This window comes from Mustelus asterias, chromosome 1 (genome assembly GCF_964213995.1).
Source record: "Mustelus asterias chromosome 1, sMusAst1.hap1.1, whole genome shotgun sequence".
Lineage (NCBI taxonomy): Eukaryota > Metazoa > Chordata > Chondrichthyes > Carcharhiniformes > Triakidae > Mustelus > Mustelus asterias.
The window spans coordinates 19663621-19677027 of NC_135801.1; the positions used below are offsets into that span (position 1 = coordinate 19663621).

The following is a 13407-nucleotide window of genomic DNA, read 5'->3' on the forward strand; positions in this document are numbered from 1 at the left end:
CGCTTTGCTCTCTTGGGGAGTATCCTCCCCAGTAACACTACACAAGATGACAAACTCAACCATCGCCTGGCAAAAGCCAACTCAACATTTGGCAGGCTCACTCACAGACTCTGGCATGGGGTTTGTCTCAGGACAAAGATCAAAGTCTACCAGGCAGTGGTTCTGACCACTTCTTTATGGATGTGAGACTTGGGCAACCACTGGCATCACATGAATCAACTTGAGGCATTCCATCTTCACTGTCTGAGAATATTTGCAACATCAGGTGTCAGGACAAAATCCCCAACACAGAGGTTGCAAAGTGCTGCATATCTGGCATTGAGACTGTGTTCATAAGATATAGGAGCAGAATTAGGCCATTCGACCCATTGAGTCCACTCCGCCATTTGATCATGGCTGATATGCTCCTCATCCCCATTTTCCTGCCTTCTCCCCATAACCTTTCAACCCATTACCAATTAAAAATCTGTCTAACTCCTCCTTAAATTTACTCACTGTCCCAGCATCCACCGCACTTTGGGGTAGAGAATTCCACTGATTCACAGCCCTTTGAGAGAAGTAGTTGCTTCTCAACTCTGTTTTAAATTTGCTACCCCTTGTCTTAAGACTATGACCTCTCATCCTAGAATGCCCTACCAGCGGAAGCATCCACTTCACGTTTACTTTATCCAGACCTTTTATCATCTTGTACTCTTCAATTCTTCAGAGTTTGCTGGATCGCTAATGTGGTTGTTGTGGAGGATTCCTGCATACCAAAGGCAGGACGAGCATGGGAACCCATACCACAGGAATGTCCACTCATAGATATAGAGGCAGTCTGAAAGCTAATTTTGGAGCTTACAAGCTGGATCCTAATACGTGGGAAGAACCAACCTCAAATGGAGAAGTATTTGTCACCAAACCATTTCAACATTTGAGGAGAACAGTCAGGTGCCTTCAGGACAAGTGAGATTGGCACAACGCCAATGCCTCCATCCATCCCTCCAACACTGACTTCATATGCAGTATTTACAATCGGTAATGCAAATAGAGATTTGACCCAACATCACACATGAGACAACTTCAAACTAGACTGTGAATTGGTTGTTTTTTGCTGAAAACTCACCTGTCGAAGCAACAGGAGAATCCATCATCGAAGCAAGGTTCAGGAGATAGTAACATCTTCACAAATTCAACGGGCAGATGGTGCAGCAAGTGGGGGAAAGTGGGGTGGAAGCTGTCAGCCCCAAGGACAGCTTCCTCTGCTGCATTTTTAGCCACTTTGTCAAAAACAAAGTATGGGGACGGGTCCCATGACATCATACTGGTTTACCCCAATACCACCTGACCTCTCCCTCAAAGGGCAATCTATTCTGTTTTCAGTTTTGCTTTCACTGAGAACTGACCTTTGCTGTCCTGTTAACACATTTTCCTATCTTACCTTTATGCCGCTATTAGCGCTTCTTCAGTCTCAATGCCACCATTAACACCACCTTTGTCTCATGTCCATGACATCTTTGTCAATCCTTTGTCAATCCTTCCTTGGCTCCGACCTATCCCTGACCTTTCGTTCTGCCCCACCCTCTCTCCAACTATATAATTCATCACATTTTTATCCCTCTCCAGTTCTGTAGAAGGGTCCTATGGACACAACACAATAACTCCCTTTCTCTCCCCACAGTTTCTGCCAGATTTGCTGAGTTTATCCAGCATTTTCTGTTTTAATTTATATTATGCATTTACTTTATACTTTATCATCCAAAAACAGGTTTTTATTTAAGGTTGGATATGGATCATGTGCAAAGCCAGTTAGCTCAGTTAGCTGGACAGCTGGTGTGTGGGCAAGATTAATGTCAAAGGCACGGGGGTCTGATTCCCATTCCAGCTGAGATGGACTCGGAGCCATCCTGCCCACTTTACCCACAGCAACAACACGTGGCACTCTGCCATGGTTTGGACCGGAATTCTCTGGCCGTTAACGCCAGCGGGATTCACGGCGGCGTGGGGTGGCATCAATGGGAAATCCCATTGACAGCAACAGGACCAGGGAATCCCTCTGCTAGCAAACAACATGCCACCTTCCGTAGGCGGGAAACATACAGCTGGAAGGCTGGAGAATCTCACCCATGGTAAATAATTGCCAAGCACTTGCCTTCGGGAAGCAAACTCAACCTGTTATTTCTTAGCCTCCAAATATTAGTCTCATAAGGTTACAATATATTAATCATTCTATTTTTCTTTAACCAATTTCTCGTAGGTTAATAATCTGAAAGTCTTATAGAATCCTACAATGCAGAAGGAGGCCATTTGGCCCATCGAGTCTGAACTGACCACAATTCCACCCAGGCTCTATCCCCATAACCCCATGCATTTACCCTAGCTGGTCCCCCTGACAGGAGGGGGCAATTTAGCATGGCCAATCCACCTAACCTGCACGTCTTTGGATTGTGGGAGGAAAGCGGAGCACCCGGAGGAAACCCATGCAGACACGGGGAGAAGGTGCAACTCCACACAGACAGTGACCCGAGCCAGGAATCGAACACACGTCCCTGGCACTGTGAGGCAGCAGTGCTAACCACTGTGCCACCCTCTCTGCATTTTGTACATGATTAGGGACAGGACAACTTGTCCTGGTCCCCCCATGCCGACACTATAGTTAAGAAAGCCCACCAACGCCTCTACTTTCTTCGAAGACTAAGGAAATTTGGCATGTCAGCTACGACTCTCACCAACCTTTACAGATGCACCATAGAAAGCATTCTTTCTGGTTGTATCACAGCTTGGTATGGCTCCTGCTCTGCCCAAGACTGCAAGAAGCTACAAAAGACTGTGAATGTAGCCCAATCCATCTCACAAACCAGCCTCCCATCCACTAATTCTGTTTGCACTTCCTGCTGCCTCGGCAAAGCAGCCAGCATAATTAAGGAACCTACTCACCCTGGACATTCTCTCTTCCACCTTCTTCCGTCGAGAAAGAGATACAAAAGTCTGAGGTCACGTACCGACCGACTCAAAAACAGCTTTTGCCCTGCTGCCGTCAGACTTTTGAATGGACCTACCTTGCATAAAGTTGATCTTTCTGTACACCCTCGCTATGACTGTAACACTGCATTCTGCACTCTCTCATTTCCTTCTCAATGAACGGTATGCTTTGTCTGTATAGCACGCAAGAAACAATACTTTTCAATGTATGCTAATAATAAATCAAATCAAATCAAAATCAGACAGGGTTTTAAATCGAAGCAAATAGGTCATGTCAAGGCAATTGGCCATTGCTTTCACTCTTTGCTTGAGGAATAATGAACAGGCACTTCAGAGTCCCCAGAAGTTGTAACTCTAGGATTGCTGCATATTTGTCACCTTACCTTGTGAGGTTTTGTGCTTCTTCGCTTCTGTTTCTTAGGGCGTAACAATCTCTCCCGCTCCTGAGGGAGCACAAAATAGTGACATATAAAAATCCAACTTTCAGATGATGGACTCAATCAACTGGAAATGCTATAACAAACTTCAAGGATCAATAGCAATCCATCAGTTGGATCAATTCCAGTCCATTCCAGCCATGAGACATTAATAAAAATAGACGCTGGTTTGTGTGGCACTTTTATTGCTCAATAACATCTAAGGACAGGCTGAGAAAGTAATTTTGCTCTTAAATGCATAGTAATCGCACTGATATCCTACTCTATTACTCGCTGGAGGTTCAATCCATACAGGGACCAGAAACATCTCATTTTAGGCTTCTGACTAAAGGTTATTGAGCTGTTTCTGTCCCCACAGATACGACCCAACCTGCTGAACATCACCACCATTTTCTAATATTATTTCAACTCTGACTTTGCTTGGAGTCCAGTTAAATTATCCCATCATTTGTCCCTTTCCAAATCCCCTCCCCAGAATGCTTCAAGGGTGTGTTGATTGTCAACTAAAGAGATGCCAAAACATCCCAGCACCCCCATGTGAACAAGGTGACAGCTGTATTAGCAGGTTTTCAAGAGAATTTAAAATCACTTGTAATTCATTTCCTAATTACTACATTAAAGATTGATCTTAATCTTTCCTGCAATACATGAACATCACTTATTTCCGTGTATTTCAGCTTGGAGCAAAATAGAAACCAATTCTTCGACACGTCAAAACCAGCTTCACTGACTAAAGATATGGGCCAGAATTCTATGCTCCCTCCACTGGCAGGATTTCAGGCAGTTGGTGGTGGGGGGAGAGGAGTGAGAAATTGAAGGGATGGAAATCTCCCACCCATCGCTTCCCCCCCCCCCCCCCCCGCCACCCCTCCAACCCTGGTTCTTGCCCACCACGATCGCACACTGATTTTACACTGGGGCAGGCAAGGCCCCAGTTGGGAAGCTCACTCTTACCCCAGCTGAAGCCCTGATTAGCCAATTATTGGCCGCTTAAGGGCCATTTCCTGCCCATCCTCAATTTTTAGGTTGGCAAGAAGGAATGAACATCTGTGGATGTAGCCCAGAAAAGAACATGGTTACATCCTGGGCAGGAAAGGGGCAGGATGGTGGGGGCACATCCCCTTTTGAAATCGGGAGGCTCCCCCTCTCCTCCCCTTAAGGTCTGGTGGCCTCCGCACATCCCTCCCCCACCAGCCTCTCCCCTGAGAGCCCAATGGCTCCCATCATAGTGGCACGGTGGCACAGTGGTTAATATGCTGCCTCACAGCGCCAGGGACCCTTTGGCTCACTGTCAGTGTGGGGTTCGCACTTTCTCCCCGTGTCTGCGTGGGTTTAGGTGGATTGGCCATGCTAAGTTGACCCTTATTGTCCCAAGATGTGTAGGTTAGGTGGATTGACAGGGTAAATATGTAAGGTTACGGAGATAGGGCCTGGGTAAGATGCTCTGTTGGAGAGTCTGCGCAAGCCCGATGGGCTGAATGGCCTCCTTCTGCACTGTAGGGATTCTATCAGCATGCACTCCTTCCCATGCCTCCCTGCCTTGGGACCCCTTCAACTTACCTGGGACTCAGGTGCTCAGATCTGGGCTCTTATGAGCTCCTGAACTTAAACTTCTGTCCACTGCAGCGCTGTTCCTGCAGGGATCATAAAATCCCTATAGAGCAGAAGAAGCCATTCAGCCCATTGAGCTGCACCGACCCGCTGACAGTATCTTACCAAAGCCCTCTCCGCCGCCATATCCCTGTGACTCCACATATTTACCATCTATCTAACCCACACAATCCTGGGCACTAAGGGGCAATTTACCATGTCCAATCCACTTAGCCTGCACATCTTTGGATTGTGGGAGGAAACCAGAGCACCCGGAGGAAACCCAGCAGGCATGGGGAGAATGTGCAAACTCCACACCGACAGTGATCCAAGGCTGGAATCGGACCTGGGTCCCTGGAGTTTTGAGGCAGCAGTGCTAACCACTGTGCCACCGTGCTTCCCCTGGGCTGGAGAGGTGCAAGGCCAATCTGATAGGCTGACAGCTGGCTAAAGCGGGGCCTTCCTCCTGAGTGAGGAGCAGACCTCTTGCCTGTAGCCATTTTATGCTGATTTGAGCGTGAGATGGCTGCAGGGTACTCGGAGTTGATGCGGGAATTCTTCAAATGGAGAGAAGCAAGACCATGCCATGCAGAAAAATTCGGGCCATGGAATCTATTTTTGTGTGGAAAGGGCATCATTTTCATTTTGCAGCCTTTGAATTTTCCTTTCAGACTGAAGTTATATTACGCTTGATACACACATCAAACTGCTGAGATGGAACTGGGTTCTTACCTCACAACCTAATGCATTTGACCATCTGCTAATTTACACTAGGACTTTTGCACTGATGCTTACATCCAAAACCACTTACAACGTACTGCAACCTTAAGTCAATAAATCACACTCACAGCTTCGCTAGGCAACAAAAGTTTGCCATCCATCTTTTTAATGAAGACGGAGAACTTCCATTGAGAAATTTAGTGATCTGTTGCTTAATAATACTGGTGCAGCTAGTAATTGCTTCATTAATAGCAACCATCAGCCACTGAAGTTAGGAAACGTATGGACGGGTGCAATAACCAAATGTCTCACCATTGTTAAATCGTCAATAATGTGTTGTTGCTCGACCACCTGAAGTCTCAAGAACTCTATTTCTTGCTCATCTTGCGTTTGGTTCAGATCACTCAGAGGAGTATACCGTCTTAGCTGTCCTTGCGAAGCTAACTTTTCCTTCTGACAAGCACAAAAAGAACATGTATTTAACACACCTGTACGTTAAACCGTCCAAAGAACTAAACTGTCTCATTTTTCTCATATTCTTAATCCTACGCAAATCATTTATGGCTTGACAAGGGGAGAGAACTTTCCCGTCCATCCTGCCGCAGGAATTGTAGCAGGCGGGACAGAAAATTTGGTGGACAATGCAAAGGTCCATTGACCTTGGGCGGGAATTTCCGATCTTGGAGCAAATACGGCTGGAAATTCCTGCCCCGAGTATTTTGTATTTATCTTACACATTTCACTTGTTGATAGTTAAATGAACTACTTGAAAACTGGTGGGTAGGATGTTTTTTTATTCATTGGTGAGACAGGCATTTATTGCCCATCCCTAGTTGCCCTTGGAGGGCATTGCTGTGGCTCTGGAGTCACATGTAGGCCAGACCAGGTAAGGAAGGCAGATTTCCTTCCCTAAAGGACATTGGTGAACCAGATGGGTTTTTCCAATAATCGATAATGGTTTCATGGTCATTGTAATATTCTTAATTCCAGATTTTTTTTATTGAGTTCAAATTCCACCACCTGCCATGGCAGGATTCGAACCCAGGTCACCAGAACATCAGCTGAGCTCCTGGGTTAATAGTCTAGTGATAATACCACTAGGCCATTGCTTCCCCATATGTTTGGCAATGAAGTGAAATTTAGTAGAATGTATTTCTGCGATGAATTTACACGTTGTTCTCAGATTCAGAATGTGCAAGAGCCACCAGATTCCAAATGCAGTTTCCTTTCTTCTGGTTTGACCTGCAGTCTTATTAAGGTAAACATCATCCATAAACTGATGAATGGGAAGCATTATTCCATTTCTCCTGCCTTCACTCAGTAAAGCACCAGAGTTTATCCAACTCAGAACTTGCACTGTTCGTTCCTCTGCGTCGGAGGTCTTGTGCAAAGCCTTCCCCGACTAAACCACTCATAGAATCCCGACAGTCCAGCAGGAGAGCATTCGGCCCATTGAGTCTGTACCGACCACAATCCCACCCAGACCCTATTCCCGTAACCCCACGTATTTACCTTGCTAATCCCCTGACACTAGGGTCAATTTAGCATGGTCAATCAACCTAGCCAGCGCATCTTTGGACTGTGGGATGAAACCGGAGCACCCGGAGGAAACCCATGCAGACCCGAGGCCGGAATTGAACCCCCATCCCTGGCGCTGAGATGCAGCAGTGCTAACCGCTGTGCCACTGTGCCTCCACTGCCTTCTGAGACAGAGTTCCAAAGTCACACAATCCTTTGAGAGAAATAAATTCTCCTCATCTTTGTCCCAAAAGGGTAACCTCTAATTTTAATGATGTGGAGATGCCGGCATTGGACTGGGGTGGGCACAGTAAGAAGTCTCACAACACCAGGTTAAAGTCCAACAGGTTTATTTGGTAGCACAAGCTTTCGAAGCACTGCTCCTTCATCAGTGATGAGACTTCTTACTCTAATTTTAAAACAGTGCCCCCCCAGTTCTGGACTCACCCACAAGAGGAAACATCCTCTCAATGTCTACCTCGTCAATACTGTTCAGGACCTTATGTTCCTCAATCAAGCCACCCCCTCATTCTTCTAAACTCCAATGGAAACAAGCCCAGCCTTTCCAGCCTATCCTCATAAGACAACCCGCTCATTCCAGGAATCAATCTGTCACTCTGCAATCTTGAACTCAATGACTTTGACATTAGCATGCCAACAGATGAGAGTCCCATCAAATTTGGAGGAGCTAGTTATCGACACAGCTCCCCAAGTACTGCCAGGCGGATATTGCGGGAGTAAGCAGAAGTTAGCTGCAGTTTCATTCTGGTATTCCAAGTGGGAAAAAAACAGTAAGATGGGAAAATAAGATAATAGTAGGCAAATCATTAATGGTAAAACAAAGCACTGATCTGAACTGTTCTTTCCTTTTGGGTCAGGCTGAAGCAGATAGGATTTCTTATTTTGTGTTGACTTTAATTAATATCTACCTTGTAAAATAACCCAGCTTCACGATGCTTAATGCATGTTGGTAATGAGACAGACAGGAAGATGCCAGTTTTCACAAACTGACAGTGCAACTCAAACAGCAACTTTTGGATTTTTGCATTTAATCACTCATCTACCGCCTGCCTGATGTTGCAGCAGCATTTAGGCAATAAACAGGGTAGATTCAGAAAGAATGTCTCTAGTGGTGGGGGAGTCCAAAATGAGGGGGTCATTGTTTGGGGATAAGGGGTAAAGCTTTTAGAACTGAGGTGAGGAGAAATTTCTTCACCCAGGTGAATGTGTGGAATTCACTACCACCGAATGTAGTTGAGGCCAAAACATTGTCTGATTTCAAGGAGAAATGAGATTTAGCTCTTGAGGCTTAAGGGATCAAGGGATATGGGAAGAAGGAGGGGTGGGGAGGAATCAGGATATTGAATTCAATAATCAGCCATGATCAAAGTGAATGGCAGAGCGGGCTTGAAGGGCCTCCTCCTGCTTCTAGTTTCTATGTTTCTAAACCACAGCAAGGAGAAGGCACGGTGGCACAGTTGTTAGCACTGCTAATTTCAGCGCCAGGGACCCAGGTTCAATTCTGGGCTTGGGTCACTGTTTGTGTGGAGTTTGCACGTTTTCCTGTGTCTGCGTGGGTTTCCCCGGGTGCTCCGGTTTCCTCCCACAGTCCAAACATGTGCAGGTTAGGTGGATTAGCCATGCTAAATTGCCCCTTAGTGTCAGGGGTATTAGCAGGGTAAATACGTGGGGTTACAGGGATAGGGCCTGGGTGGGATTGTGGTCGGTGCAGACTCAATGGACCGAATGGCCTCCTTCTGCACTGTAAGGATTCTATGATTCTATGTGTCAATTGTCTCACAGTTACTTTGACAGAAGATTATGGGCCAAACCCAATTGTACTCTCTGGGTGGTTTAAATTACAACCTGGAATTATAAGATATATAAAATTTCAAGTGTATCTTTTACCATTTCTGCATGTTCTCTGGTCAGCTTTTTTAACTTATCTTCCATCCTCTGTATGGACTGCATGACATCGTCATTCTTCTTAGTCAAGCGCTTGTTCTTTTCGACGAGTGGTTTCAGCTGACTCTCTGTCTCGCGGACACGTTTTAACTGTAAAAGCAATTGAGAGTCGCACACGGTAAGTTTCAACAAAATGCAATAAATTTAATGGCACTTGCTGGAATTTTCCGACCTCGCCCGCGGCAGGGATTCTCCAGTCCCGCTGCAGTGAATGAAGAATTGGCTGAGCGCCAAATTCCCTGTTCTGGCCAGCAGTGGTAGCAGGGTGTGCAAAATCAGAAAATTGCAGCACTTATCTCAGCTTACATTTGATGTGCAATCATTAGCTTTGCAGAAATTCGCTACACAGCAGATAAATTCTTCAGAGGATTTATTCCAAACTTGTCACTTTCTGCTCGGAAGTGGAAAATATTGGGTGGGATTTTCCGGCCCAAGACTGGGAAATCTCGCCGGAGGTCAACGGACCTTTGCATGGTCCATGTCCCGCCTGCTGCGATTCCTGTGGTGCGCGCGACAGGAAAATTCCGCCCTTTATTTTTATTTATCCCCTGGTGGAGGAAGATTGTTTGATAGACTTGGCAGAGTTGCAATTACTTGCAGAGCTTATTCGTTCACTGAAGTCGTTGCAGCACAGTTTATTGTATTTACCAGTTCATTCCTCTCATCTGCCAGCAGAGTGTTTCGATCTTCCAACTTTCGAATCACAGCGTTTAGTTCGGCAATCTTCAATTGGAACCTCCGCACATCCCTTTCATCCAGCTGTGCTTCCTAACAGAGAATTCAGAGTGAGAAAGTCAATGATGTGGACTTTTTTTGCCTGATAACAGAAACAACTTCTGCCATACGTAAATGTCAAGGAAGATAGTCAAAGATTTTGGGCAGCATGGTAGCGCAGTGGTTAGCATTGCTGCCTCACAGCGCCAGGGACCTGGGTTCGATTTCGGCCTCGGGTCACTGTCTATGTGGAGTCTGCACAATCTCCCCGTGTCTGCGTGGGTTTCCTCCGGGTATTCCAGTTTCCTCCCACAATCTAAAGGTGTTCAGGTTAGGTTGATCAGCCATGCTAAATTGTCCCTTAGTGTCAGGGGGATTAGCAGGGTAACTACGTATGGTTAAAGCGATAGGGCCTGGGTGGGATTGTTGTCGGTGCAGGCTCGATGGGCCGAATGGCCTCCTTCAGCAATGTAGGGATTCTATGATTCTAGGAAATGGAATGACCTCATTGTTAAGTCCCACTGACGCTCACAACCCAAATAATAGACAAGCCACTCGAATTTTGCATGAATTACTTTTGCTGAGAACTCATCATGCAAATATCACCACTTAGGCTTTAATCTCAGTCATACCTCTTGTATAAGTTATTTTGCTGCAATTGGTTATGACCACACAACTGAAACTTCTTGTACCATCTCTGTGCACGCTCCCACCAGAGTTTCTTTCCTCCATATCAATGTTATCATGGTGACAGCAAAATGGCTGTAGTTTACCTATTTTAACAAGTCAGGGAGCATGTAATGTCTTAGACCACTCATGCCTTTCAGCTTAGACACCTGGATTTCAAAGTGATGATGAAAGCTTCCTTGACCAGTGGACTAGGAGGCGTGGAGGAGGGGGAGAAGTTGGTCCTCATTGTACCAATTTTCTTTGGCGATAAAACTGGACCAATCTTGTGGAGCAATATCCTCTCCTCTAGGAAAGCTACTGGACATGAGGTTTATCAAGTGGCTGCCATCAACACATTCTTGTGTCAAATTCTTTCGTTTGGTACTAGGGTACTCCTCCTGGATCCTCACAGTCTTGAGAGTTGCTGCCAACCCACAACATTCACCCTTTCATTTTTCCTCCCAATATTCACCCACAGAGTCAGTGCTGATGGGACAGTTAGTAAGTACTGTCAATATGGGCAAGCTGGCTCTGGAAGCCAGATAGCACTGCCCACGTCAATTATACAGATGAAGCCCACAACCGGTAGACGGCACGATGGCACAGTGGTTAGCATTGCTGCCTCACAGCGCCAGGGACCCAGGTTCAATTCCAGCCTTGGGTCACTGTCTGTGTGGAGTTTGCATGCTCTCTTGGTGTCTGCGTGGGTTTCCTCCCACAGTCCAAAGATGTGCGGGTTAGGTGGATTGGCCATGCTAAATTGCCCCTTAGTGTCAGGGGGATTGGCTAGGGTAAATGCATGGGGTTGTGGGGATGGGGCCTGGGCGGGATTGTGGTCGGTGCCGACTCGATGGGCTGAATGGCCTCCTTCTGCACTGTAGGATTCTATGATTCTATAACCCAAATTTCAATCATGTCTTTCTGAGGCTGAGCTAAGAAAATCTGTGACGATCACTGGACTTCATTGAATCCAATCGTTATTTAACTTACCTGGGAATCCCCAATGCTCACACACTGGCGAGGAGGGCTGTGGCGATACAGTGCCTTTAAGAAATGTATTTTTTGTCGTGTTTCTTTGCGGGTTTGTCCAAGCAGCTCCTAGCGTTTTGTTTGGTGCACCAAAATGTCTGTAAGCGGTGATCGTTAATTGTCACTGGAGCAATATAGTGGGCAACATCTTTATTTTAATCTGGGCTAATGCAGTGGCCTGGAGTTTTCAATGATCCTTTGGGAGTGCTGACTGGGGATGATTGACAGGTCAGGTGCTGCCTGGGGGACCCCACAGAAAAGTCCAGGGTTTAGTTGCAGTTCAGTTGTTAGCTAGAAGCTGGTGGAGGAGGGCAGTGTCTCTCTCTCTCCAGAGATATGCTAAAATTTCCAGGATTGGGAAGCCTAAGATTTAATCCAACATTCAAAGGACTAATTCACAGTAGGTGTTAAAAAGCTGCAAAATCCAGAGTCACGTGAGCATACTTTCTTTTTGTGCCAAGTCTAGGAAGGGATGTATGTTTATAAGGTGTTGTTTGACTTGGAACATCATAGATAGCTAGCTGTTAACGTCTATACTGTATCATGTTTAAAACTTGTAATTGGTAGAAGTTATGATGAATCTTTTTATTAGATTTTAACTGCATTCTGAAATAAACTTTGTTTGAATCATGCCTGGAGTGAAACATCTTATGCTCACCCATGCCAAATTCAAAGTGCAAAACTAGGCTAACTTCATAAAACACCTTGGGGTTTCTGGCCTAAGTCATAAAAGGACAGAGGGAACGCTTCAAGGACACCCGCAGAGACTCCTCGAAAGAATGCAACATCCCTGCGCCACCTGGGAATTATTCCTGGCCCAAGGCTACTTAAAGTAGAGGAAAAGCATCCGGGAAGGAGATGAACATGTCGAGTTTCATCCCCAAGAGCAAACTGAAGCCTCGCACTGACAGCGAAAGGAGTGCGTGGCAACCTGGGCACCCCATCCACCCACCCCTCCAACCACCTTCTGCCCCATCTGTGACAGGGACTGTAGGTCGCACATTGGACTCCTCAATCACCTCAGCACTCTGTTTTAATGTGGAAACAAGTAATTCTCAACTCCAACGAACTGCCTAAGAAGAAAGATGGAAAGCGTTCCACTGTCCAACTCGCGTGCCCCAAGAACATTCAGGCACCAAACCTTAAGGTGAGCCCTTTTAACATTTCCTGTCCATTCCTATCATTTTTTACTGTATCCTTATCTGATTCTAGCCCTGGTTTTCTCTATCTATCACTTTTCTTATTCTCCTTGCTGTTTTGTTCCCTTGTTCTTGATTCCCGCCCACTCTGAATCTTTACATAGGTTCCCATCCCCCTGCTATGTTAGTTTAAAACCTCCCCAACCACTCAAGCAAGTACCACCACCCCTCCACCCTCTACCTCCCCTCGACCCCAAGGATATCATTCCCAGTCATACTTGCTTCGAAAGATTAAAGTTTTAAACTGTGGGACTATAAATTGGGTTTCCAATTAAGCAATAGAAAATCACAACCAATCGTGCTTAATCATTCCAATGGGAGGTACTTCACAGAAAAGTTGGAATAACGCAGCAGGATGAGGAATAGGTTCAGTGGAGTGACAGATAATGAGGCGAAGCTTGCTTGTAGCTTGGCAGAGACATTGCCAGGATGGAGAGGTATCGCGGCTGCAAGCTCCATCAATGTTGCCGTGGTGGGGGCTCAGAGTCCGCAAGGCAGAGTGTGCACTCTGGGACACAGGGTTGGAAAAGACAGCAGAGATCAGAACAACTAAGACAAGGGAGGGATTTCAAAGAAAATAGGTACAGCCAACACAATGGAGGATG

General features: G+C 46.0%; 1 protein-coding gene across 7 annotated transcripts in view; it reads right to left on the reverse strand.

Annotated features, from left to right (window-relative positions):
* The window catches only part of LOC144491975 (janus kinase and microtubule-interacting protein 1-like), a 329706-nt gene that overhangs the window by 59103 nt on the left and 257196 nt on the right, over nt 1-13407 (reverse strand). For all 7 annotated transcript variants that reach the window (XM_078210197.1, XM_078210202.1, XM_078210204.1 and 4 more), the window contains 4 exons: nt 9840-9959; nt 9135-9281; nt 6021-6161; nt 3345-3404 (listed from right to left, as the gene is read on the reverse strand). In XM_078210197.1, the coding sequence (XP_078066323.1) occupies nt 3345-3404; nt 6021-6161; nt 9135-9281; nt 9840-9959 (468 nt within the window). The remainder of the gene's footprint in view (nt 1-3344; nt 3405-6020; nt 6162-9134; nt 9282-9839; nt 9960-13407) is intronic.